The sequence below is a fragment of the Epinephelus lanceolatus genome, chromosome 3 (assembly GCF_041903045.1).
Source record: "Epinephelus lanceolatus isolate andai-2023 chromosome 3, ASM4190304v1, whole genome shotgun sequence".
Classification (NCBI taxonomy): domain Eukaryota; kingdom Metazoa; phylum Chordata; class Actinopteri; order Perciformes; family Serranidae; genus Epinephelus; species Epinephelus lanceolatus.
Window position 1 is genome coordinate 49,966,208 of NC_135736.1, and position 26,235 is coordinate 49,992,442.

Below are 26,235 nucleotides of genomic sequence, written 5' to 3' on the forward strand. Positions count from 1 at the left end.
GTCACTTCCTGCAGTTACAATTTCCTCTTCCTCTTCCGCCGCGGCTGAATGGACTGTTGATAATCGATACTGATCATTCGGTGGTATCGATGAGCGGTGTGTGACGGGCTGCAGTGTGGAGGTGACGTCAGAGAGGTAAGGAGGACGTGACGCTGTGATGTCGTTGGTGAGCAAAGTGAAAGTAAAGCAGCGGGGACACCGATCACAGGCTGCCGGTCTGAAACGTCCCCGCGACTGTTGGAGTGTCTCCGGTGCAGACTGACCGTCCTCAGGTCGGTGTGAAGATGATGATGATGATGATGTTGTTGATGATGATGATGATGTTGATGGTGGTGATGATGATGATGATGATGATGATGATGATGATGATGATGATTCCTTTTCAGTCTCATTCAGACACCATGAAACTCTGCCAGTGATGAGTTTTACTCAGTTTGACGTTAGTGATGATGATGATGATGATGAGGAGGAGGAGGATGAGCATCATTTATTTATTACACAGGCATAACTAACCGCGCGCGCGTCCGTGTATCCGCACGTGTCATACACCGACAGGAGCCACGCTGACTTTCGCTTTTGCTCACACACAGGCACGTGCACAGACAGACCCCAGGCGGTGCTGGAGCGCGTGCCCTTTGCCCCCTGACCCTTTGAGAAGACGTGTTTATTCAGTCTTTACATTTGGCCCACGGCCTCAGTCCGCAGGTACAGGTGTGTCTGCCCCTCCCTCCTCAACGTCACACAGCCGCACTCAGATCACGCGCCCTGCAGAGCAGTCACGTGTCATTGACCTGTCGTCACGGACAGTCACGTAAGGAGAGTGTTTGTCCTCAGCCTCCGCATTATTTGTGTCTGTTGTTAAATTCAAAGATGCCATTAAACATCTTGACACAGGCAGGCTAATGTGGCAGGAGCCAGCTCTCTGTCAGCTTCAGGTTCAGCAGCTGTAAATCGCTCTGGTCGAAAACTGAACTCAACCTGACACGATGTTTGTGTCTCTGAGCAGTTAAATTAAACAAATATGAGCTGCAGTTTGGGGCCGCTGTGCGTAACAAGGAGAAGGGGAGCAGTTGTGGGCCCCTTTTTAAAAAAATATACATATAATTTCTTATTTTACACACTGGCCCTTTAAGACAAACCCCAGGGTGGCCACAAACAAACACAAACACATGAAAATGAACAAACAAAAATCAGCAGCAGCTGTGATCACAACCAGCAGAACTGACTAAGTGTCCTTTACATACACTGTGTGCCACATTATTATGCAAGTTGGTGATAAGAGCATTTAACTTATAAAAATAAAAACTAAGCACCTTTTTAAACATTTTATTAATGGAAAATAATATTTTCTACAACTGTATTCAGACTTCAACAAAAACAACAGTTTTCTTTACAATTTTATACAAAACAAATCTTTTAATGTCTCTGGAACATTTCAAATATAAAGTGTTTCTCTAATCAAGTAATATCACACTGGAGCTCGTGACGATATACGAGTACAACATCACGAGCTCCAGTGTGATGTTGCTTTTATACAACAGTTCAACAGTTAAATAAGCAAGGCTGATTAAGAAATGTTGAAACATGAGGACAAAATAGATAATTTAAGCATTTTATTTGTCTTCCGCCAACAAAAATAGTTCCCTCAGGACTCCGCTGTCACCGTTGCTATGTAACGCAGACATGGTGCGCCGGGCACTTACTCTTTACACACATTTATCTGCACGTTTCCATTAATGGTGCAGCAGGTGAAATAAGTCTCTGGTGACCGCATGGTGGACTGTGGCTTCACAGGCACAGCCGACTCTGCCTTCTGATCTGACACTATGTTGCTCCATCGTTTCCTGCTCTCCATGGATGGCTTCCAGTAGCTTCTTAACAAGCTCTCAGACCTGCAAGACAAAAGGTATATTTAGGGCCCGACTCCTAATTAGAAGTAGGGATGCGCCAAAATGAAAATTTGTGGCCGAAGCCGAAGCCAAATATTATTAAGTGCTTGGCTGAATACCGAGTACCGAATATCATTGTTTAGTTTTTCATTAGTTTTTGCAGATGAACCCTCCAGATTAGTGTTGTCACGGTACCAAAATTGGGACCCACTGTGCGATACCAGTGAAAATATCATGGTTCTGAGTAGTATCAAGATATCACAGCCAAAATGAGGCAGATGTGCCTTTTGTCATTTATAAAAAGATAAATCACTTTTCTATAATACATCAATGATATTTCAATGGAATAAATTACTTATTGACTTATTCATACTTCAGAAACAGCATCAATAAGTGATGAACATAGGGGGGATCAAAATAAAATAAATAAATAAAATAAGAATCAACCAGCCACCCTCCTCCCCTGACAAGTAAAGAACAGTCCCTAAAGTGCGGTGAGGTTTGTGGACCGTTAACAGCTCGTTTCTCCTCTGACACGTCACATACCTGTGTTCGGCTGGCTCGGCTGTTCAGGTACTTCTGGGCAGTCATGACGCCAAGAAGAGGATATTATTGGAGCCGACTTCTCCATCGCCGGTAAGCCGATGGCCGCCGTATTTGACAGGAATACATTCCTGTCTGTGTCTGTGACCCCCGTTCAACCCACAATCGGTGGGATTCGCCTTTCGTTTCTGCTGCTGGTTGAAATCTGTAGGCTGCTCGCACAGCGTGCTGAATGATTTAAGCCTATTTTGCTCGCTCAAAACTATTTTTAGTCGCAAATGCGAGTGCCGTGATGGGCAGATCGCCACACTGCCGACATTTTACTCCGCTGGTCACGGCACACTGTTTGATTGCGTTATCAAAACACGCCGCTATTATTCGGCCTTGCTTTTAACTTATTCCACCGAATACTGAATGTGTGTTTTTTTTGCAATATTCGGCCGAATATATTCGGTTACCGAATATTCGGTGCATCCCTAAAAAACTAACTTTACACATAGGCTGCGTTAAAACAGCATCATACCTGTGCCCACTCAGTGTCATGATCTCAGTCGCCCTGAGGCTGTGATTGGTGTAGACAGCTGTTGTCCCCGCCTCTTTACACATCTTCGGCAGCATCTGTGCGAGTGAGTTTATTCCCAGCGGAGCTTTAGTGTACCAGATATTGTCTGTGTGAGCTGCTGTTATCCTGGGCTTCAGATAAAGGGCATTTGCATCTGGTGGAAGTTTGTTTAAAGACTTTTCCAGGGATGCAACGCAACTGCTGACCTAACTGACACTAACCGTCAGCTTTGATTTGATTGTTGACTGCAATCAGCTGTGAGGCAGAGTGATACATACACAGTGAAATAACCGTGATGTTGTACTCCAATATCATCACGGTTTTACTGTCTCTCGACCAATCAGATTGCAGGACCGGAACTAACTGTTGTGTAACGTGCAATATAACCTCCTTTCCTCTCACTGAGGGTCAGAGGTCGCTGGTCAACTGATGTAGTTTGGTTTCTGACGACTTCTCTGCTGACACTGTGTGCTGCGCCTCTAAAGCTGCTCTTTTGAGCTGTACTGTTCGCCATCACTGTAAACCATCTTCTTTATTAGGGGGCAGCTCAGTCCATAGGGACCTGGGTTGGGAACCAGAGGGTCGCCTGTTCAAGTCCCCGTCTGGACCAAATATGGAGCGTGGACTGGTGGCTGGCACTGCCGAGGCGCCCCTGAGCAAGGCACCAAACCCCCCAACCACCCAGGGTGCCTGAGCAAGGCAGCCCCCTCACTCTGACATCTCTCCACTTTGTGCATGTATAGGTCCTGTTTGTGCATGTGTGTGTCTTTCAGACCTGTGTGTAATTGACAAAAGAGTGAGATTAATAAAGTATCTAAATTAAAATTAAATCATTATTGACCACAAGTTCTCAGTCAGGTTGAGATCAGGTGAGCAGGCAGGCCAGTTCATGAGGCGATCGTCTCTAAAGCAGTCTTGGGAATAACGTGAGGCATGTGGCAGTGCATTGTCATGCATGTACACTTGCGTCTTCTTCACTTTAGCTGATTGTCTTTTCCACCGTGGAAGGAAATGTGTCTTGAGGAAAGTGAAGTAGCCCCGAGAATTCACTTTAACACCATCCTGACCCCGGAAAGGACCAACAAGTTCATCATCAACAGTGGCAGCCCTGAACGTAACACCACCACCCAGTCGGGTTGGAGCAGCATGGCCACTTGAAATCCAACCAGAGGCCCATCTGGTCCGTCTAGAGTTGCACTACAGTTGCCACTCGTCTTAGCGTCATACATGGAGTAGACCTGGGTACATCATCACTGAGCCCCACAGCTTCAGCGATGGCCTTACTGGTAGCTGAGGGTCTTTTAACAACCTCTCGTTTGATTCTCGACAGTTCTCGGCTTGATAATGTTCGACAAGCTTTTCCTACTCTGGGTTTCTCCCATGCTGACTATTTCGGATGTATCTTTTTATAGTTCTGTGGTCACGCTGCAATTTCGTGGCTCTATCATGTGTAGATTGGGCCTCGCTCAGACAGTTTGAGTCTTTCTTCTTTGGTCAGGTCACTTTTCTTGCCAGGGTCAAAGTTGAATAGCACGTGCAGGGTAATGTGGCACACTGATACACGTGGTCTGTGATAAAGGATATTAGGAAGCCTTTAGATTCAAACAACAAGGGTTTTGTTAAAGCACGAGGCTTTAAAGACGTCATACTAAAAGACTTGTTTTCTGAACAGCAGCCTTCCAGATTTTCAAGAAAAGAATACTAGTACTCATGCTCGTGACTCCAGACCACTCCTCTCCAGAGTTCCGTTCAGCACATGTGATCATCTCTCCAATGATAAGATGGACACAAGTTTTACATTCCACATGGTAACGGCAGGGCTCTCCATCCAAACACAACTATCCTAAGGATGTGTCTGTACCTGCAGTCATAGCTGGAATCTGATCCCAGTACGGAATGATGTGGATTTGGAGGGAAATCAATCCCAAATACTTTCTTCATCTCTCTTTGGACTGACAGCCAGAAACAGACAATCTGAGGGCACGACCACATGAATCGATTCTTTTTTACATTTCCAACATAATGATGAGCGCGACAGATCATATCTACATCACACAGCTGGGGTGACATACAGTCTGTGAGTAATCTGATACTTGGTCTCATAGAATTTGTTGCAACATGTCATTTTTCTCCACATCTCCTCATCATCCAAACGGGACCCAAAACCTTCTCTCCAGCATCTTTTACTGGTGATATGAACAAACATTTTATCATAAACTTAACTAAGAATTTTCTTCTTTAAAGAAGAACCTTTCAGTCACATCTTTTCAAGTTGAAGAGGAGAAGGAGGAGAGGAGAGCAGGGAGCTGAATTATCCACAGAGGTCTCCTCCTCTCCGAAACAAAGAGAACATGGCGGACGCATAAAACGAGGTCTGAAAGAGGCGTATGCCATTTCACACACAAGAGCTGTGATGTATAAAAATAGACTTGACGGAGCAACTTTGACCCAGGCTTACCAACATTTTGGAGACGGGAAATTGGTGACACAGACGATGAGGTGGAGCCTGATTGTAGAAACTGTTGAATATTTTTTGGCGCACGCCATTTTTTATCTGTACGTACATTTTTATTGTGGATCCTGTGCACTGTAGGGCTGTCAAAAGCACCATGAAATTGAGTTAGAATATTTTTGAATTAATTTAGTAGAGTTCGAATAATATTTGAATTTATTATTATTTTTTATTATTATTATTATTATTATTGTTATTATTTTTTTATTATTTAAAAAAAAAAAACAACCCACAAATATAAGTACAATGCTTATTGCTGGCGCAATATGAACGTGACACTCGGATGAAAACACCCGTTCTGACTGCAATGTTTGGATACTTCAGTGCCCCTGTAGTTTTCCACCACAAGAGTGGATCCTGGTCGGCTCGTAGTGGTGTCTCATTCTGGTAACGTTTCATCTCTTCTTCAGAAAGGGTAGGCAGGGAGGCAGCAGGTGCAACACTCTCCCTGTATGTCTCCCCGAACAGGTCACACATCGCGGACAGCGCAGTGGGTGCTGTTGGCGCAGCGGGCTCCTCCGTCCGTGCCTCTTCCTCCGTCTCTCGCCGAAATTCCACTGGATGCGGGTCCATTGCGGAACGGCTGTGCTAGTTATCCGCTGCGTGCACAGACGCAACCAACACGCATCTGGTGGAATTTGGGGGTCTGCGTCCTCTCTGGCCCGGCTTGTGCGCGAGCCATTTCTGCCCGAACAGGATTCGCCGTGATATACAACATTATTAATAGTATTAATGAATTATTAATGATTTTCGAATTATCAAATTTAGATTTGAACTTATGAAAAATATATATATTCGAATATATGGGGCGGCACGGTGGTGTGGTGGTTAGCACTCTCGCCTCACAGCAAGAGGGTTGCTGGGATAGGCTCCACCCCCCCGCGACCCTCAAGAGGATGAAGCAGTTAGAAGAAGATGAATGAATATATTTTGAACTTCGAATTTTTTTTGACAGCCCTAGTGCACTGTTTTATAAATGAGACCTCAGCTGATTAAAACCAGGAACAACACTGAATGAAGCTGCTTCATGTTACAAATCAGAATAACATGTCGTCATGGAGCAGCTGCTGACTACGGTGGCTGACTCATAAAAGTGAAAACATGAATGTCTCTCTCTAGAGTCACTGTTTGGTTTGTCCGTTCTGGGCTACTGTAGAAACATGGCGGTGCAGCATGGTGATCTCTGTAGACGAGGACCTGCTCCCTGTGTAGATATGAACGTCTCATTCTGAGGGAACCAGAACACAATGATTCTTATGTCCAGCTGATTAAACACTAAAGAAAACAGTAGAGTGATAAAATGGTCTCCAAATGAGATCACAGTAAAACGTATGTCGATGATGATGATGATGAACTGCAGTCATTTTTACTCGATATGGACAGATCTAGATTGATCCAAACAGCGTGTCATGCAGCGGAAGGTAACAGACAGCTGTCAGTCAGTCTGCAGTGTTGCGGTCATTAGCGTCATTGTACACGCCCATTTTTCACTGCAAAGTTCGTGCTGAGGTGAGGAGGAAGTGAAAGTAGCGTGGACATGAAGAAAAGAGGTGAAAATGAGAGGAAGTGAGGAGCGAAGTGGCGGTGACACCGAAGAAGAGCTCGAGTTATCCTCAAAAACAGACGAAACTGTAGATAAAAAAGGTCACGTCAATAATTTGGAAGTGGTTTGGCGTCTTGAAAGGTGACGACACACGGACAAAGACGGGCTGTAAAATATGTCGTCGGTTGGGGCCAACCAGGACGGGAAACACAACAAACCTTTTCCATCACCTAAAAGGTGGCGTCCCAGCGACGACACTGAGAGCATGAAAATCTGCCCAAACTGCAGTAAGTCCACCAACAAGTGTTCAACGGCCGAGCACTTCTGCTGCTGTGGGCGGGGCCAGCGGGGCGGCACCAAAACACCAATCAGTTGTGTCCTGTTTTGCCGCCGTAACCCCGTATGAGAAGGGATGGCAAAGGAGCAGAAACATAACAGACGCAGTGTCGTACTTTCTAGCCAGAGACATGACGCCCATGAGCACCGTGGAGAAAGACGGGTTCAAGAAACTAATCAAAGTGTGAGGCTGCAGGTACGAGCTCCCAGGCAGGAAATGTGTTTCTCACACTGCTCTGTCACAGCTTTACGATGAGCGCTGCAGGAAGCTGGAAAATCATTTGGTCTCTTCAGATGTCAGACGTCATCAAGACACTTTTCAAACTTGCAGCACCTTCAGATTAAATACAGTGATAAATATTGATATCGATCAATAAAGAGAAAATTATCATGATAGTATTTTTTGCCATATCGCCCAGTCCTAGAAAACACACAGATTATATTATATTCCACTTCTGCCAATCAATCGCTCTGAATCCGACACACTGGAGCTTTAACAGATCACGACAGCATCAAAATATTGATCACTGTTACCATCTTATTAGATTCACAGGTCACAGCAGGAATGACGTGATCGTCCAGTAAAGAACATTAGAGCCAATCAGGATGAAGCCTGATGACAGGATCACTTTAATCCTCATATGTAACTCACATATTAATGTTTTTGTTATTTAATTCTGTTTAGTTTTTGGTGTAGTTAGGAGGGTTAACATCCCTCGTGTGTTTAACCCTTTGATACCTGGAGTGACATCACTTTCACAGGTATTTAAAGCTTTGAACCCTGTTGAGCTCATTTCTTTCACAAACATGGGAAAAAGGGCAACGAGCAACTTGGTAAGAAACGTCCCACAAAGTGCAAAAAAAAAAAAAAAAACATTTATAATATTATTTTAAAAAGCTAGAGAAAAACTATATTTATAATTATTATTATTATTACATTTTAAAATGATGTTGCAGAATGATTAAAATGTTGAGGCGCTCTCTCCAGGTCGTCTTCCTGATTGTTTTTAACTTTCTTTTTTTAAATTTTTTTTTAACTTATTTTCTCTTTTTACTCATTATTCGGGTCATTTCTTCTGTCGCAGCTCGTTGCCTTCCTCCCATGTTTTTAACAGAAATCAAGGGTTAACGTCACCACAGCTGCGCTTACTTTGAGCCATCAGTCAGATTTATCCATCATGTCGTAGGAGTGGCTCAGTAATAACATGAACATCATTTAAAAACCATCAGTGAGTCTTTTAACTCACCTGTGTGATGTGTTCGCTGTGGCCTCCTGCAGACTGATGGCGACAGCAGACACAAAGCCGGGAGGAGCCGAGGAGTCCAGCTTGCAGTCTGAGGAGTCGGCCAGGAGGTCAGAGGAGTGGAGGCTGGGGTCCGGGGAGTCCAGGGTGAGCTCCTGGGAGTCGGAGCTGACCTCCATCCAGCACTCCCTGAAGTTTGTGTCGACACTGAAGGAGGAGTTTGTTTGTCCCATCTGCAGAGGAGTCGTGCTCAACCCCCAGCAGAACTCCTGTGGACACATCTACTGCTTCCTCTGCCTCCAGCGCCTGCTGTACGAGCCGTAAACACAGTCCATCATATTCACCCCTTTATTTCAGCTGCAGTCTGCTCCACATGAGGAGATGAGAGCAGGTGCAGAGATGGTACACAGTAGGATGGTTTGTGGGCGTGTCGTGAACGCACAGCGCTCCTGGTACTCGTGTTTGGGGTCTGTGAGCTGCGTCTGTGGTGTCTTGGTAACAACACCAGTCTGCTGTGTGTTTCAGGGAGAGCTCATCGCCATCCAGTCCAGTCTGTCCAGTGGACGGAGCCGTGATCACACCAGCAGAGGTCAGAACCAAAGCTGCAGCTGCACACTCACAAAGTATTTTAGTCACACTCAGGCCTGCAATGGGAAATATAATTTTTGTTTTGTGGGCCCCTCGTCCTCACCATATTTCCACATGTAGTTTTTGAGGGGCTGAAAAAATGTCTCCCAATGAATGATTAGAGAAAAGTAAAATATCACTCCATCACACGATCAGTTCATGACTGATAAAATACTGTTTAATCAAATATCGGTCAAAGTGTGTGCAGGACTGCAACAGTGTATATTTGCTCTTAACTGTCAGTTTTCCAGTCACACACAATTTATGTAATTGCAATACTGTTAAGACCGCAGTATGTGGAAATAATTTTGAAAAAAGCAATGTTCTTTTTCCCCTCGCCATAATTCAGAGCATTATTTAACCCCCCGAAAAGATAGCACAACATGGTTGGTACCAATGGACGCCTTAGGTCCTCTAGTTTAATTTGATACGTGTCTTCACTGTGTCAAGTATCAGTTCAAGCAGGACCCAAATGCAGACCAACAGGCACGTTGAATTTTCAACAAAAGGCGAGCTTTAATGCACCTGATGGAAAACATCTGGCACAGACAGGTAAATAAAATTCAAAATAAAAGCTGAACCGAAACTAAACTGAAAACTAACCAGGGAAATACGATGAACTCAAATCCAATAACAAACAGAACACCAGGCAGGAAACGGAGTGGATAATGACACCAGGAACACGGGAATAAACACAGGAACAGACGAGGAACAAAGGGAAACACTCAGCTATATGTACACAGAAAACTAATCACGAGAATGAGACACAGCTGGAGGAGGAGGACATGGGCAGAAGGAGGGAAATGGGGATTGGCTGACAACAAGGGTGTGGAGGGGAACACTAGGGTGAAGCAGACAAGACTAATACAGAACAGGTGTGAAGGGAAGACTCTGGGAACAGGGAAGGACTTACGAGACAGGTGTGACAGAAAACAGGCGGGAAAACACACAAAGACAGGAAGTAAAACCAGACAGGACACATGAGGAGAGAATCTACAAAATAAAACAGGAAGCAGATTAAACATGACTGAATAACATGAAACAAGGAACACAAACAGAAACCTCCAAAACAAAGTCCAAAGGATCACGACACCCTGTAGCTTTAAAACTGAGCTGATACAGCAGGTTTTATGTGAGCTGAGTCCCGCACTGTTGCCCCTCGTTGGCTTTTTTTTTGCCAATTCAGCATGTTGAATTGACGACAGCGACGGTGAGGGTGACAGCAGAGTCCACTGGTGAATGACATCACTCTGATTGTCAGTTCAACATGAGAAGAGAAACAGAAGTGAGGAAAGTAAACAAAGAGCCAAAGTCCAGAAAGAGTGAGTCTCAAATCGCATACTTCCGTTAGTACACTACGTACTTCTTGCGTGATGCACTAATTTCAACAGGGTAGTCTCAAGTCATGAACTGCCATTTTACACTTACTGGAAGTGACGACGGCTTGTTTTTGTAACTTCTTCTTTGTCTTCTTTCTAAACGGCAAATTGCAAACGGACAGTGGACCATTGTCACCGACCTTTGACCACTATCACATAAACCAAACTTACGCCACAGGATCATTGCTTGTTAAAATGTGCTGATGAAGCTCGGAGCAAGTCAGCCAGCTTGCGAATGCTAATGTTAGCTGGCAGGCTAACATTAGCACTCCCATTATTGTTGGCGGTACCAAATCACTACAGACCCAACAAACATTACTGACGGCTTCTATTCGACAACAGTTTTGGTACTTAGTGCAAGAAACACATAACTAACAGGCTCCTCGTTGTCTCACGCCACCATGTCAAAAACTGAGAAGTTTGCTACGTCACAAAGATGGCGACCGTTGAGGCTGAGACGTGTCCGTCATTCAACACTCACCTTGTGGGCTGTTTTGAATGCGTCTGTGTGCACACTGCATTTTCCCATATTACGCAGTGTGAGCGCACTCAAAATATGACGTGTGTAGTAGAGAAGTGTGAGATCTGAGACACACTGCAAAACCAACTTGTTCCATGAGGTCAGATGATTTTTCTCTTTCACAGAAACGTTTCCTGCTGGTTTGTGTTATTGTTCACTGGCGCACAGTAAATATGCTCTGATCTCGGATTGTGTGGTTTATGTGCTAACTGGCTAATTAGGGAAACTTCCTGTTTCTGTCTTTGAATCACGACTACAGACGATCACGGTCTGCTGCTGTGGAGAGTTATTATCTCTCACGAAGGTGCAGAACGTACGAGCTGGTTGACCGCCTGCCGTAGTCTTTGTGTGTTTGTGTGTAACTTTTTGGCCGAGACACAACGTCAGGCGACGCAGCGGGGGGCCTTCGTCGCCGCTAGTTCTCTAAAGTCCATGTGGTGTGTCTGGGCCTTTAGAAACATGCTGGTTTTTTTTCTTACAAGAAGAGTGTTGTGATTGGCTTGTACAAAACCTAACCATGACCACTTCACACAAACCCTAACCGCCTCCAACCTTGATACGTCATCATGATGAGCACCAGCCACTCAAAGCACAGTAGGGCGGGACCAAGCAAAACACTCTTTGGGAAAAAACCCTGCATGTTAGAAACATCTTGTTGTGTGTTGAATACAAAGACGTGATGACGTCTGATCATCATTCCTCCTGACGCTTAACTGTGGAAAAATGTTTCCTACCCGCAGGTTTTCCAGGACAACTGCTGCAAACGGGAAATCTCCAGTCTAGAAGTGTACTGCACCAACTCCCCAGCATGCACCTCTGTCGTCACATTACGCCACCTACAGGTAGACGAGAAGATTTGTTTGCTGTCACCACTAGTGCTGCAGCGTTTAAATACCAAATAACCATAAACAGCTCACTGTTTAATACTTTGTTGTAAACATATGAATGAACCCTTATTTAAACCTATGGGGAATGTGTGTAGGCTAATGCAGACAAACAGGCTGTGCTGCCGTCACTGTAAGGTACAAATATGTGTTGCAGCTTCAGACAGTTTTCGATTCTTAGTCTTAACAGAGCAGTAATTGGTGCAATAATTCAACTCCAGCGACACTCTGTGCAGTTATCGTGCAAGACTCTGATTCTGGCCGTCTGCTGCGAGGCACCTTGAACAGGAGGAGGATAAACTGTGCTCTGTAATGTCCTAATAACCTGATCAACACACGTTAAATCACCTCAGTGACGGTTCCTTTTATCTCCCATCACTCCGTCCTCTGCAGGAGCACCGCAGGTCGTGTCAGTACGAGCAGCTGCAGTGCTGCAATCCAGGCTGCAGGGCGGCGCTACAGAGGAGATACCTGCAGGAACACCTGACCAACACCTGTCCTCACCGCATGGAGCCCTGTCCACACTGCCGGCACCCGCAGAGACTCAGCCTCCTCCAGGTAAAGTCGTGTCCAGGTGGGTCTCACAGTCTGTTGCAGTCGTCCAGAACGGTCCTGAAACACGTGACGTGCCAGTCATGTGTCGGTGCAGCCGCCTCAGGACAGGCTGCCTGTTGGGTGCAAGAAACAAATTTGGATTCTGACACTTCATCGTGCCGATTTGTACCTGACACCAGAAATGAAACTGAAAAACACAGGACATGTAACCACCAGGTGTGATCACATGACCTTCAGCTGGTGATGCTGATGCTGATGTGTTTGTGCTGACTCGGTGTTCTGTAGGATCATGTGCAGAGCTCCTGTCCAGAGGTGGAGGTGGACTGTCCCAACAGCTGCTCCCTGAAGGTCCCCAGACACAAGGTGAGCTCAGTCACATCACATCACATCACACACCTGCAGATAGAGTCATGAGACGAGTGAATGTGAGCCGGCTCTGCTCCACGCACGTCTGCCAGACTCAGCTCCGTCTCATTCTGGTGTAAACAGGCCTTCTGGATTTAGAAATCTCTTATAAGTCATGAACTCAGCTGCTGGCTTGATGTGAATCCACGTCATAGAAAACAGCTGGCTAAAGCTAACAGGGAGCTAACCAGCTGGCTGAAACACAACACACGCGTGTGCATGTTCGCGTGCATGAGACAAACAATCTGCTCTACTGCAGGTCACACGCTCCACAGGGTCCCTTGAATATGATGTATAATCAGCACGTTTGCCTCGTTACCGTTAGCAACTGTGATTTACATAGATACGGATGCATAAAGTCTCAACTGACCAATCAGAGTCGAGTATTCTGTCCAATTAAATGAACACATTAACATCTGTGTGAACGTCTGTGGTGTCTTCAGCTGACAGAACACAGAGAGTCGTGTCCTGAGCTCCTCGTCGACTGCTCCTACAAGAAGTTCGGCTGCTCTGTGCAGGTGAGTTCATGTCATGAATCCACGGTGTGACACAGACAGGTCACATGACCACAGCCGCAGGTGAGTTCATGTCATGAAGCCACGGTGTGACACAGACAGGTCACATGACCACAGCCACTGTGTGCTGCAGGACAAGAGAAGGAGAGTGAAGCTGCATGAGGACGCTGCTGTCAATCATCACATGCTGCTGGTCCTGCGGAGCAACACTCACCTGGAGCAACAGGTGAGTCAAACAAACGTACCTGAAAACAGCTGCAGACAGCAAGCGAAGCCTTTGATTAGCACATTACATCACTGCTAGCTCATCTTTTTAGCACTCGTCTGTGACACTAAAAACATCTGCACACTGAGCTTTTCATATTTTTAAGCTGTGCTGAAGCGTAACGCTGCCACAATGATGCTCGACATGTTCTGTCATTATTACGACATAATAAACATGAGATGCACTGAATGTGAAACTCTCAGCCAATAGTTGACACCAATGTTTTGTTGTTGTTTATTTTGTTTTTGTTGTTATTTATTCCCCCTTTAGTGCCAGGGAAACAAAGAACACAACAACCTTTAATGAAACCTTTTGTCTCATGAAAAGTATTTAAAATTAAAATGGCTTCATTTTTTTAAAAACCATAATTCTCTCTCCAATATTTATTTATTTATATCACTTTCAACAGCTGATTTATTCAAGTTTCTCACCAAAAACTACATTTTACAAGATGACATTGAACATATCATGAGACTGTTACAATTGACCTTCACCCAGTACTCATTTTTACCAAATACAGATTGAACGCATCATAATGTAACTTAAGGTAACCTCCCTCAGCGGTTAGATTCAGCCACCAGCTGCTAACAGATAACGCTAACTAGCTGCTAACACAAAACAGCTAGCAGTTAATATTAATTAGCTGCTAACACTTGACAGCTACCAGTTAACGTTAACTAGCTGCTAACACAAAACAGCTAGCAGTTAACATTAATTAGTTGCTAACGCCTAACAGCTAGTAGTTAACGTTAAATAGCTGCTAACTCCTAACAGCTAGTAGTTAACGTTAAATAGCTGCTAACACCTAACAGCTAATATTAACTAGCTGCTAACACCAAACAGCTAATAACTAATGTTAACTAGCTGCTAACACCTGATAACTAATGTTAACTACTTGCTAACATCTAAAAGCTAATGTTAACTAGTTGCTAACAGCTAACATTAACTAGCTTGCCTCCTGCTGATGTCATCACAGATTTGTTGTTCACAGTGTGACATCATCAGATAAACAACAGGCTGCGTCCTCTGATTCAGATTCAGATTCAGATTCAGAATACTTTATTAGTCCCAAAAGGGCAATTCATTTCCACATTTCCGCATGATGCTCATTTTTGTTTCTGTTTTATTGGATTTTATTACTTATATTTACAAATGTCCATTTCATACCCTGATTCTTACTAATTATAATTCTGTATTCTTTACATCAGAGCGACTGAATCACAGTTTCCCCTCTGGGATGAATAAAGTATTTCTGATTCTGATTAAATCAGCTGCTCCGTTTGTTTCTGAGAGGAAGAGACTGAGGATCATTTAAAAACCTCCTGATCAATGAACACTGAACGGATTCTAACCAGGAGAAGTTTCAGCTGGACGTTAAAATATGAACTTAAGAAATGATTGTAATTCCATGAAACAAACATAAGTGTGTTTACCTCAGACTGTGCTCTCCTCCGTCAGGTGGAGCTCCTCCAGGAGGAGGCGCTGCTGAGGCAGCAGGAGGTCCAGACAGACGGTTTACTGCTCGCCGGTCTGCAGAAGAAAATCAGACCTCTGCTGCAACACAACAGCAGCCATGATCACCTGCTCTCTGCAGCTCAGGTTAATACACACTTTGATTCTTACTCGTCATCCTGCAGTCACATGTTCATTCATTCCTTCATCTGTACCTTCATGTGTTCATCATCCAGCTTCATGTATGAGTTACAGCATGAAACAGATGACACTCGTCATTTATTTCAAAAAGACTGTTAGAGAGACGTCCTGGTCACCACAGCAGCCGTGAGTCCAAAACTGTCAAGTGAATTTAAAGCATTTAAAATGTCTCAAATAGAAACGTGAACCTGACGTGTTTCCATCTCCTGGTTTGGAGCGAACAAACTTCACAAAGTGTAGATGTTGGCGATGTTGGCTTCACTTGACACATGACAGTAGTCCTTCAGGAAAGTGAAGAAGAAGAGGTTACGAACCGCAAACAAAACAAGTCGCCATCTACGAGACAAATGGACAAGTTTTAACTGATCTGTAATGTCAGTCAGTCACTTTCACGACATGTGTGATGTATCGGGTTATTCTTGTCCTATTATTATTATTATTATTATTATTATTTTTATTATCTCAGTCACTGTGTGTGTTCATGTTCCAGCTGAACTGTTACTGTAGTGACGTACAAACTGTCACCAGGTGGGCGGAGCTACATTTGAAGTACCACATGTAAACTGTGCAGGTCACTGAATCCTCCACAGGAAGTTCCTGCAAATGTTTCACAATAAAAGCCTTTTTAGAAAATGAAGGGATTCTCTCAGCTGAAATGATGAGGGGCTTTTAATTTGAAACAGAAACAGGAAGTGTTGAGTTTGATTCCTTTATATCCTCCATTATGAAGAAAGAACATTCTTTGCTAGCTTGATGCTAATGGCAGTACTCAGCGGGTTGATAAAGTGCCTCTGCTGTTTCCTCTTTACTCTGTGTGCTAACGTCCCCACAGGAAATATCTAAAAGGCTGCTGTTGTCGCACAGTTTCCACGGCAACAGATCGCTCTGTGTTCCCATTTGGTCAAGGTGACGGCTGTGACGGGAGAAGAAAATCAAACATGCTAGAATTTCGGTGGGGACGTCGTGTGGCGTCTCAGATGTGGCGTCGGTTGTCGTCTACTATGACACACTACATGAGATGGAACGATGGATTATGGTGGACGACACTCGTTGTCATTCACAATCTGAGCCAACACCATATGTCGCTGCGTGGGGCTGTAACCATATCGTGTAGTGTGAACCTGGCATAATGTACTCCAAGACACCAACAGCGGAAACAGCTGATCAGTCATGTGACTTAAATGTTTGTAACATCAGAACTGATTCAGCAGAGCTGTTTCATCTCCTGTTTTTCATATCAATTCTTTTTCTTACAAAGTAAAGAAAACACTCAGGTCAGTGTAAACTTTTTTGCGTTGAGGAAGTTTGATTCAACTTTTTACACGTAAAACTTCAAAATGAGCGTTAAATTCAGTTCCTGGAGAAAACGGCTGGCTCGGATCAACACGACATTGCGCGGGAAACAAACCTAAACTGAGAGGTGTGTAAAGCTGTCAGACACCTGAGCATGTTGAATTTGCAATGAAACGTTTTCACATACCGACTGTCACGTGTGGATTTACAGGGAAAACCTCGCTGAGTGTTTCATCACATCCTGAACATCACAGAGTGAATCTGAATTTCCTGGAGGATCCTGCAGTCATAGCAGCGTCACTAAACCATGTTACCTGTCTGTCTGTCTGTCTGTCTGTGTTCAGAGGACGCTGAGCAGGCAGGAGGACATCCTGTCCACCATCCAGCTGGACGTCCAGCAGGCGTCTCTGGGACTCGGTCCTGGTCTGGAGGAGCTGGAGCAGCTGAGAAAGTCTCTGGACGCTGTGATCCTGGAAGTGTCTGCAGCCGAGGCCCTCAGAGAACACCTGGGTAACAGAAGCACAGAATAATCTGCCGCCATGAAGCCGCTCGCGTCACTCACTGTTTGTTTTTAGGGCCATGCCCAAAATCTGGAAGCTTTAAAGTTTCACTGGAAGACTCAGTCAACAGTCAAACACTGCGCAGCTTTTTGTCATTTTGTTTTATTAATTTAATGTTTTGTCTGAAGAATGAGTGAAAGCTGCTGCTCAGCAACGGCTGAGAGAGATGGCGAGAGTGTAGCTCAGCATCTTTTCACTTATAGAGATTACAGGAGGTCAACAGCACCCTGGCTCCCTCAGACATCTGACCACAAACACACTGACTTGAAGACGAGGGAACAGGAAGTGCTAACAAGCTAATTCATTTATGGGTTTATGGGAGAAGTGAGGAAAGCAAATACAAACTAAAGTCGAGAGCACGTGAGTCAAAAAAAATCTTTATCAGGTCAAATTAATTCTTTATCTCTTGAGCTCGTTAGCAGAAACAGTTTGAAATTGTTTGTGTTATTGTTTGTTAGCGCACAGTAAATATCAATTCAGTCAGTAAATGTTATTTATAAAGCCCAATATCACAAATGACAGTTTGACTCAGAGGCTTTTCAGCAGACGACATCCCTCTGTCCTTTGGACCCTCACAGCTGATCAGGAAAACAATGGTAGAAAGCTCAGGAAGAGCAACTGAGGAGGGATCCCTCTTCCAGGACGGACAGACGTGCAATAGATGTCGTACTGAACAGAATATACAGAACTGAATATTGTTACTTAGATGAAAAACCGCAGTGCGTGAAGTTTTCTTACGGTAGTGCTCGAGGCCAGAGCAATGCCATCTAGAGAAACTATGTCATCAGATAAAGAGTCTCTGAGTTGTTTGTTTCCCTTTTTGAATGACAGTTACAGACGACTGCCACAACGCTGTTGGCTGTAGTCTTTGTGGTGTGTTCAAGAGCAACTTCTGCAGAGACACAGGCGACGTGAGGCGACACAACACTCAGCTGTTGTCAGCCACTTCTTTGATGACTGTATGTCTGGACTTTAACTCAGTGAATTAAGGTTTGTTTTATGGAATGTTAGAAATACAAATTAAGATGGTTTTGGTCAAGTTTGAATGAGGCGTGCAGATATACTGCCAATCGCTGTCCATTCTGTTTAAACCCTGAGGATCAGGACACACTGATGTTATTAGTCCCATACTCTCTGTACAATTCCAGCGGTGGCTGCATGGGATCGTCTCTGACTCATGTCATCCAAACGTTTCTAATAACTCTGGAGCACTGTAAAATCCAAAAGTCTAAATTCACTGAAAAAGCAGATGTAATCATTTCCAAAATTCACAACATGTTTTTATCTGACAAAATATTCTGCTTCAGTCCATATCTGGATTACAACATTTTCACTGCAGTCAAACAACAGTTAGCTCTCCTGCACGCGCTGGTATTAACAGGCCGGTCGAACAGCAACATAAATTACATTCATTCATTAAATAAGGTTGATTTAATCTAAAATATGTCACTCTTTTAATCCAATGAATGAATGCGTCATACGGATTACTGTTAATTTATCATGTTGATCTGAATCACTTAAATCAAACTGAGGATTTCGTTCAAGGATTTAAAAAACAATTTCAGGGTGATGACATTAAAAATGAAGACAAGACATTCGAGGCTTCATTTGAAAACCTGGACAGAAGCTTTGGTTGTAAATTTAAAAGAAGACCATTTCAGTTAAAGGAGCAGTTTGGTGAAAACGGCAGATTGTATAAATTCGGTGTCTCCTATAGTAAGAAGACGTGGCGTACAGTCCAGGATGCTTCCAGGTTTAGATCTTTGTATTTCACTGAATGCTGTCGTTGTTTTTTTCTCGCAGGAACTTTGGAAGAGAATCTAAAGCATCACTCGGGTCTGCTGGATCTCCACGCCGCTCAGCTCAGTCGCAACAAGCAGCACCTGCAGGAGCTCGAGGCGACGTCCTACGATGGCAAACTGATCTGGAAGGTCGAGGACGTCAGGAAGAGGAGAGAAGCCGAGGTCAAAGGTCAGCCACCCTGCCTGAGCAGCGTGCCGTTCCACACAGGGCGCTGTGGCTACAAAATGGCCGCCAAGGTCTATCTGAACGGAGACGGGGAGGGAAGAGGGACTCACCTGTCCCTTTATGTCGTCCTGATGCCGGGAGACTTTGATGCTCTGCTGCCGTGGCCTTTCAGACAGACCGTGTCTCTGTCTGTTCTGGATCAAAGCGGCGCCGCTAACCACCGGAGTCTCAGCTTCAGACCCGACCCAGCGTCCAAAAGCTTCCAGCGACCTGCCGCAGGCTCCATCAGCAACGTGGCTGTTGGATTTTCTTGCTTCATTCCCCTCGACAAGCTGGAAACTCCTCAGAACGCTTCGTACGTCAAAGAGGACACGTTGTTTGTCAAAGTGAAGGTGGACATGGCAGGTTTAGAGCAGCTGTAGGCCTCTGGCCTCTACATCAGTGGTTCCCAACTGGTCCAATCACGGCATCCAGATTTCTCCTCAATCATCAGTTCAAGGTCCACACAGTTGAACACATTCAGCGTCATACTTTCATTTGCCCATGTCATCGAGCTAGTTTTCTGTCTCTGTCCAGTAGCTGTCCGTCAGTCATTCACTCTACAGCAGGGAACGGCGCTTCTGGGCGATACGGACAAAAATTCATATCTCAGTATTTTCAGGCTGAACGTCAATACACAATATATATCTTGGTGCCTTCTACGTAATGGGGCTGCATGTTCAGCTGCAAGTCGCAAATTGATCCTCGGCTCATGTCCCCTGTTATTTTTGCTGCGGCAGGTGGGGAAGTTTACCTGTTGGAGGTGAGCTGTTTGTCTGCAGCTCTTCATCATCTCTCTGTGGCTGTTTCTGATTTTACTCTTCCTCCCTGCCGTATTATTAGACTTGTCTTTATTGAAGGATGCTGCTGAGATGATCCCTGGTGAGGGAGAGAAGCGGGGCAGGACGCAGGCTGTGACACTGAGATTATAAAGTCATATATTTGTGTGACACCTCATGGCTTCACTGGATCAACATCACACCACAGAGCCAGCGGTAACGATAATATGATTAATAATCCTTTCTTTCTCTTATTAGGGTTAGGGTTAGGTATGGACACACAGTATATTATCTACAGTAGATGTCAGTCGACACGCCCCCAGTTTGGAGAAGCAGGCTGAAGTCTGACATGGAAGCTAAACAATGTGCTGTTGTGGGCGGGGTCGGCAACAAAACGGATTTTAGTCACCAAAGAAAAGTAACACATAAAAAATGCCTGTCAGTTTACATGTGCATTATATTGAGAGTATTTTCAGCACTTCACGTTCCCCACATTCAGCCTGTTTTGACAGGTGACCCGTTAAAAACTTAGTTCCCACCTCTGCTCTCATCAAAGCCAGACTCCACTGAGAAAAACAGTGATTTACCATCACTGAGCGCAGGAGCTGCAGGTCTGCCGCCGCCTCCATCAGTTAGATTGTGTTACTCTGTGACTTTGGTGGATCTAAAGCCCCCTAACAACCAAACACGTTACCCCTCAGACATGGTACCTAGACCCTCGGTCCGTTCAGCCTTTCCAATTTGGACCAGATTATGTCATGCGTTTTGTTGCCGACCCCGCCCACAGCAGGACATTTCTTATGTTCCATGTCAGATTCCCGCCTGCTGCTCCAAACTGGAGATGTGCCGACTGACATGTTCAATGGGAAACACACTGTCTATGGATAAGTACCCCAAACAGCTTCACCTTAAAAAATCTTAAAAAACAAGATTGTTTTATTGGTTTATAGGACACCACAAGGCCGTGCACCAGACGACCTCTCAGAAATGCTTCTACTCTTTTAGCTGAACTACAAAAACATCTGGCGACGCTGCTTTCAGCCACGACGCTCCGATCTGCTCCAGCTGCCTCTGCACCAGCTGAAAATATTAGACAAGATTTTTAAACTGAGAAAAAAAATCATCTATTTATTCAGACTTATGTTTTATAATTTATCATACTTAATGCCATCATTATGATTTTACTTTTCAATTTTTATCAGAATGTTAATGTTGATCCCTGTGATTTATTTTATTTTATTCAATTAACACTCTTCAGTCAGTCGCCTGTTGTGCATTGATTTGTTTGGAAGGTACTGTATAAATAAAGTTTGATTGACTGATGACACAGTGACTCTGGGATAAACATTTCCTGATTAGGGTCCGGGCAGCTAAGCTGCCAGGACACTATTGTATTCCTAGGAATTCTTTCTTTCTTTCTTCCGAGGAAGTCATACTTCCCAAGTGCGAAAACTCACCAAACTTAACAGAAATGTCCGGCCCCATGCCAGATTTACTTAATTCCAAGGACATGTCAATATTCCTCCTGGAGGGGGGGGGGGCACAATAAGTGTTTAAATTTAAAAATCTTTAAAAATAGTGCTGAAACTTTAGTCCACTTTAAACTCATTACAAATTATGAAGTCCATCACTCAGTTTTTTTCAAAAACTGTAAAACTTATAAAACCTATCTCCTCCCACAATTTTTGCTCAATTGACACCAAACTTGCTACAGAGCATCTTCAGACCGTCCTCCACAAAACTTGTTTCTTGGATTTTTGATTTATCAAAAATTAAGCCTACAGTGCATCAAAATGTTTGACTGTAAACAGTACTGTAAACATATACTATCAAATTCTTGCTAAATACATTTTCAATATTCCTGAAAAAAATTGAGAATATTTTGGAGTCATGGTTGATGAAGTTTGGCAAATATCAGAATTTTATCTCAAAAACTGAATTTTTGAGAATATTTTGAATTCTGCTCTCATGGGAACAACTGGAGTCAATGTAAGAGTGGCATTTTTAATCATCAGATTTTCTCTTATGAAACAAAACACTTAGAGTTAAAAACAAATCACCAACATTTCCATGCTGTCAAGATGCAATTTATGTATTATCAGATTTTTGTTCAGGTAACAGAATTTCTGACATTTTGACCATTTTTGAAATCTGCCTTGACAACAGCTGCCCGGACAGTGACTCCCTGAATCAACAAATGAAGCTACACAGCAGGTTTCACTTCCAGCCAATTAGCTCATGGTTAGGAGCTGGTGCTTGGTGTCAGGGGTTGTGGGTTCGAGACCCAGCAAGGATGATGATGATGACAGATCAAAATGTCAGATGTCCTCAACATGAAACACAAGACAATTGTCCTGATGGTGGCATCACAGCAAGCCTCTAAATTAAATAAAAACAAATAGCTTGGACTGGACCATGGGCGAAAGCTAACCAAATTTTGCACAAAGGTCCAGTCTCATGCCCAATTACCTCAGCTGTAAACTCAAGTCAATAGTCCTGAAGGTGGCGCTACAGCAAGCATCTAAACTTCAAAACATTGAAAATTCATAACAAATCAACCTGCTAGAACTTCACACTTTCATCAAACTGTAGCCCCAATACTAAAGAAACTTTTGTACATTTAAACCTATTAAAAATTATGAAGTCCATCACTCTGTTTTTTTTTAAACTGTAAAACTTATAAAAACCTATCTCCTCCCACAATTTTTGCCTACAGTGCATGAAAATGTTTGACTGTGAACACTACTATAAACATATACCTGCAAATTGACAAATAAATCTTCAATGTTCATGAAAAAATTGAACATTTTTTAGAGTCATGGTAGATGATGTTTGACAAATATCAGAATTTTACCTAAAAAACTGAATTTTTGAGAACATTTTGAATTCTGCTCTCATGTGAATAATTGCAGTCAATGCAAGAAGCATTTTTAAACATCAGTTATTCACTTATGGAGCAAATCAATCATTGTTAAAAAAAATTACCAACATCTCCGTGCTGTCTAGATGCAATATGTGTATTTTCAGATTTTTTTCCTAATAACTGAATTTTTTATTACTTTGTGTTTGTTTTGTGGGGATGTAATTCCAGTCCAAACATAGGCGGCGGTAATGTGCTTTAATGCTGATTGACACCCTCCATTTAAACTGAAGAAGGAGAATCACTTCAAGCTGATCCAGCTGAGAGTAGGAGACAGAGAAGCCACAGAGAGAAAAAAAAATATATAAAATCACAGCAAAACAAAGATTAAATCAAGAGAGCAGTATTTCAAACTGGTAAGGATCAGAATTGTCTGTTGGCTGGTAACAATAACCTCATATTTAAAGGAGAATTGTTATTTATAATTCAACATGTTTAAAGTCCAGGTAATGTTTTGAAATATTAAAAATAACTTAAAATGACCACAAATGCAAACACTTAATGAGACAGAGCAAATTCATTTCAAGCCCCTTTGACTGATTCAGAACAGAGTGTGTTTTTCCACCTCAAACTAAAGCAGAGCAGAGAGTACCTAATTAGAGTGATAACACCTGTGCAACACACAGTATCATTTTCCATCCTGAGGGTAAAATGAGTAGGCTCCATGCAATATGTTCTTAGTTTTAAATGAAATATTAACAAATTAAATAGGTTTGCGAAACATGCAAACTGTCTCTTGAAATGGTTTATGTGCCTTGCTCTCTGTGTATTTAGCTTTCTAAACGGTAATTTTAAAGATGGTGTTCTATTATGTCATGTGCTCATCTGTACTTCTTTTTTTAAGTGTAGCTAGGGATAAATTTATACCTGCCGATCAGAGGAATTGAATCCAGTAACACTTCATAAATCAGCCCGTGTTGCTTTAAGTGACCGGGAGGAATTATGCTCTAACTCCTGGGAAAGTACATGTAAGTGGGGGATAGGTACGCTCTAAAATGCAGGCTGACTTATAAAGTGTTACCTTTAATCCTTACAATTTCAAAACAGTGCTCTTCTGACTTGATTTTAACATCTTTGTTAAGTTGTGATTGTGAGGAATTCTAATGAATCAGTTGATTTCCTTTCCAAAGAAAGTTGCCAGTAGGCTACTGGTTACCACAATTATTGTGTGGGACCCAAAGGGCCACACCACTACACCGTCAGGGCCAGACCACCACATCCACCACCCACAGGGCCCCTTGTACACATGTCCTAGTGGCCCCGGACTGTTCACAAGCTACATTAAAGGTAAATGTTTTAGAAATTTTGTAATGATTGATTAAGTGTTCCCTTATTTTTTGGCAGTGTATTAAAGGACTCTACAAGATGTAGATTAATATTTTTTTTGCTGCTGTACATTATGTAATAGTTTGCTCTTTGTTGTTTGCTCTTTATTATGCTTATGTCTAAGTACAGTGCCCTCCAAAAGTATTGGAACAGTGAGTCCAATTCGTTTACTTTTGTTGTAGACTGAAAACATTTGGGTTTGACATCAAAAGATGAATATGAGACAAGAGATCAACATTTCAGCTTTTATTTCCAGGTATTTACATCTGGATCTGATACACAACTTAGAAGATAGCATTATTTGTAATGGAACACAAAATTTTTAGGTGAGCAAAAGTATTGGAACATATAAACTTAAAATAGATTAAAGTGAATGAGACTTAATATTTAGTTGCAAATCCTTTGCTTTCAATAACTGCATCAAGCCTGTGACCCATTGACATCACCAAACTTTTGTATTCTTCTTTTGTGATGCTTTTCCAGGCTTTCACCGCAGCCTCTTTCAGTTGTTGTTTGTTTTGGGGGGTTACTCCCTTCAGTCTCCTCTTCAGCAGGTAAAATGCATGCTCTATTGGGTTTAAGTCTGGAGACTGACTTGGCCAGTCTAAAACCTTCCACTTCTTGCCCCTGATGAACTCCTTTGTTGTTTTGGCAGTGTGTTTTGGGTCGTTATCTTGCTGCATGATGAAGGATCTCCCAATCAGTTTGGTTGCATCTTTCTTTAAATTAGCAGACAAAATGTTTCTGTAGACTTCTGAGTTCATTTTGCTGCTGCCATCATGTGTTACATCATCAATGAAGATGAAAGAGCCCGTCCCAGAAGAAGCCATGCAAGCCCAAGCCATGACATTACCTCCACCGTGTTTCACAGATGAGCTTGTATGTTTGGGATCATGAGCAGATCCTTTCTTTCTCCAAACTTTCGCCTTTCCATCACTTTGGAAAAAGTTAATCTTTGTCTCATCAGTCCATAAAACTTTTTCCCAGAATTTTTGAGGCTCATCTCTGTACCTTTTGGCAAATTCCAGCCTGGCCTTCCTATTCTTCTTGCTAATGAGTGGTTTGCATCTTCTGGTGTAGCCTCTGTACTTTTGTTCATGAAGTCTTCTGCGAACAGTAGATTGTGATACCTTCACTCCTGCCCTCTGGAGGTTGTTGCTGATGTCACTAACAGTTGTTTTAGGGTCTTTCTTTACAGCTCTCACAATGTTTCTGTCATCAACTGCTGATGTTTTCCTTGGTCTACCTGTTCGACGTCTGTTGCTTAGTACACCAGTGGTTTCTTTCTTCTTCAGGACATTCCAAATGGTTGTACTGGCTATGGCCAATGTTTGTGCAATGGCTCTGATTGATTGTCCATCTTCTCTCAGATTCACAATTGCTTCTTTTTCACCCATAGACAGCTCTCTGGTTTTCATGTTGGTTCCACCTCTAAATGCAGTCTGCACAGGCAAAACCTATCGTACCCAATCTGAAACTGAGCTCAGACATTCAGTGCTATTTATTGTTTGAATAATCAATGTAATTGGGAGACACCTGGGCAACAAAACACACCTGTCAGTCACATGTTCCAATACTTTTGCTCTCATGAAAAATGGGTGGGTTCAAACAAAAGGTGCTATCTTCTAAGTTGTGTATCAGATCCAGATGTAAATACCTGGAAATAAAAGCTGAAATGTTGATCTCTTGTCCCATATTCATCTTTTGATGTCAAACCCAAATATTTTCAGTCTACAACAAAAATAAAGGAATTGGCCTCACTGTTCCAATACTTTTGGAGGGCACTGTATCTCAGGAAGTTGTTAGTACTACTCTAATCTACTGTATCAAATATTGCAAGATATGTTACGTTGTCATTTACAGTTTTGTCTCCATTTCATATGGGATAATGGTATGCATAGCAGAACAAAGAGAAAAG

The 26,235-nt window shown here is 43.1% G+C and overlaps 1 protein-coding gene across 3 annotated transcripts; it reads left to right on the forward strand.

The window, feature by feature from the left end:
* Window positions 1–2: 2 nt before the first annotated feature.
* On the forward strand, window positions 3–21,398 carry traf5 (Tnf receptor-associated factor 5). 3 transcript variants are annotated; one of them, XM_033624774.2, is made up of 11 exons: window positions 3–135; window positions 8,665–8,940; window positions 9,155–9,218; window positions 11,896–11,997; window positions 12,433–12,597; window positions 12,880–12,957; window positions 13,443–13,517; window positions 13,648–13,740; window positions 15,238–15,378; window positions 17,070–17,235; window positions 19,089–21,398. In XM_033624774.2, exons 2-11 carry the CDS (start codon window positions 8,669–8,671, stop codon window positions 19,673–19,675), a joined length of 1,743 nt encoding a protein of 580 aa, XP_033480665.2. In that variant the 5' UTR covers window positions 3–135; window positions 8,665–8,668; the 3' UTR covers window positions 19,676–21,398. The 3 variants fall into 3 exon arrangements, with proteins under 3 accessions (XP_033480665.2, XP_033480664.2, XP_078022840.1); XM_033624773.2 differs by having other exon boundaries at window positions 16–272; XM_078166714.1 differs by lacking the exon at window positions 3–135 and adding an exon at window positions 347–811.
* The last annotated feature ends 4,837 nt before the right edge of the window (window positions 21,399–26,235 follow it).

Coding starts and splice junctions, on each gene's coding strand:
- traf5 (XM_033624774.2), top strand. CDS start 8,669: ATGGCGACAGCAGACACAAAGCCGGGAGGAGCCGAGGAGTCCAGCTTG. Junction 12,598..12,879: donor AGAGACTCAGCCTCCTCCAG/GTAAAGTCGTGT, acceptor GGTGTTCTGTAG/GATCATGTGCAGAGCTCCTG. Junction 15,379..17,069: donor ACCTGCTCTCTGCAGCTCAG/GTTAATACACAC, acceptor GTCTGTGTTCAG/AGGACGCTGAGCAGGCAGGA.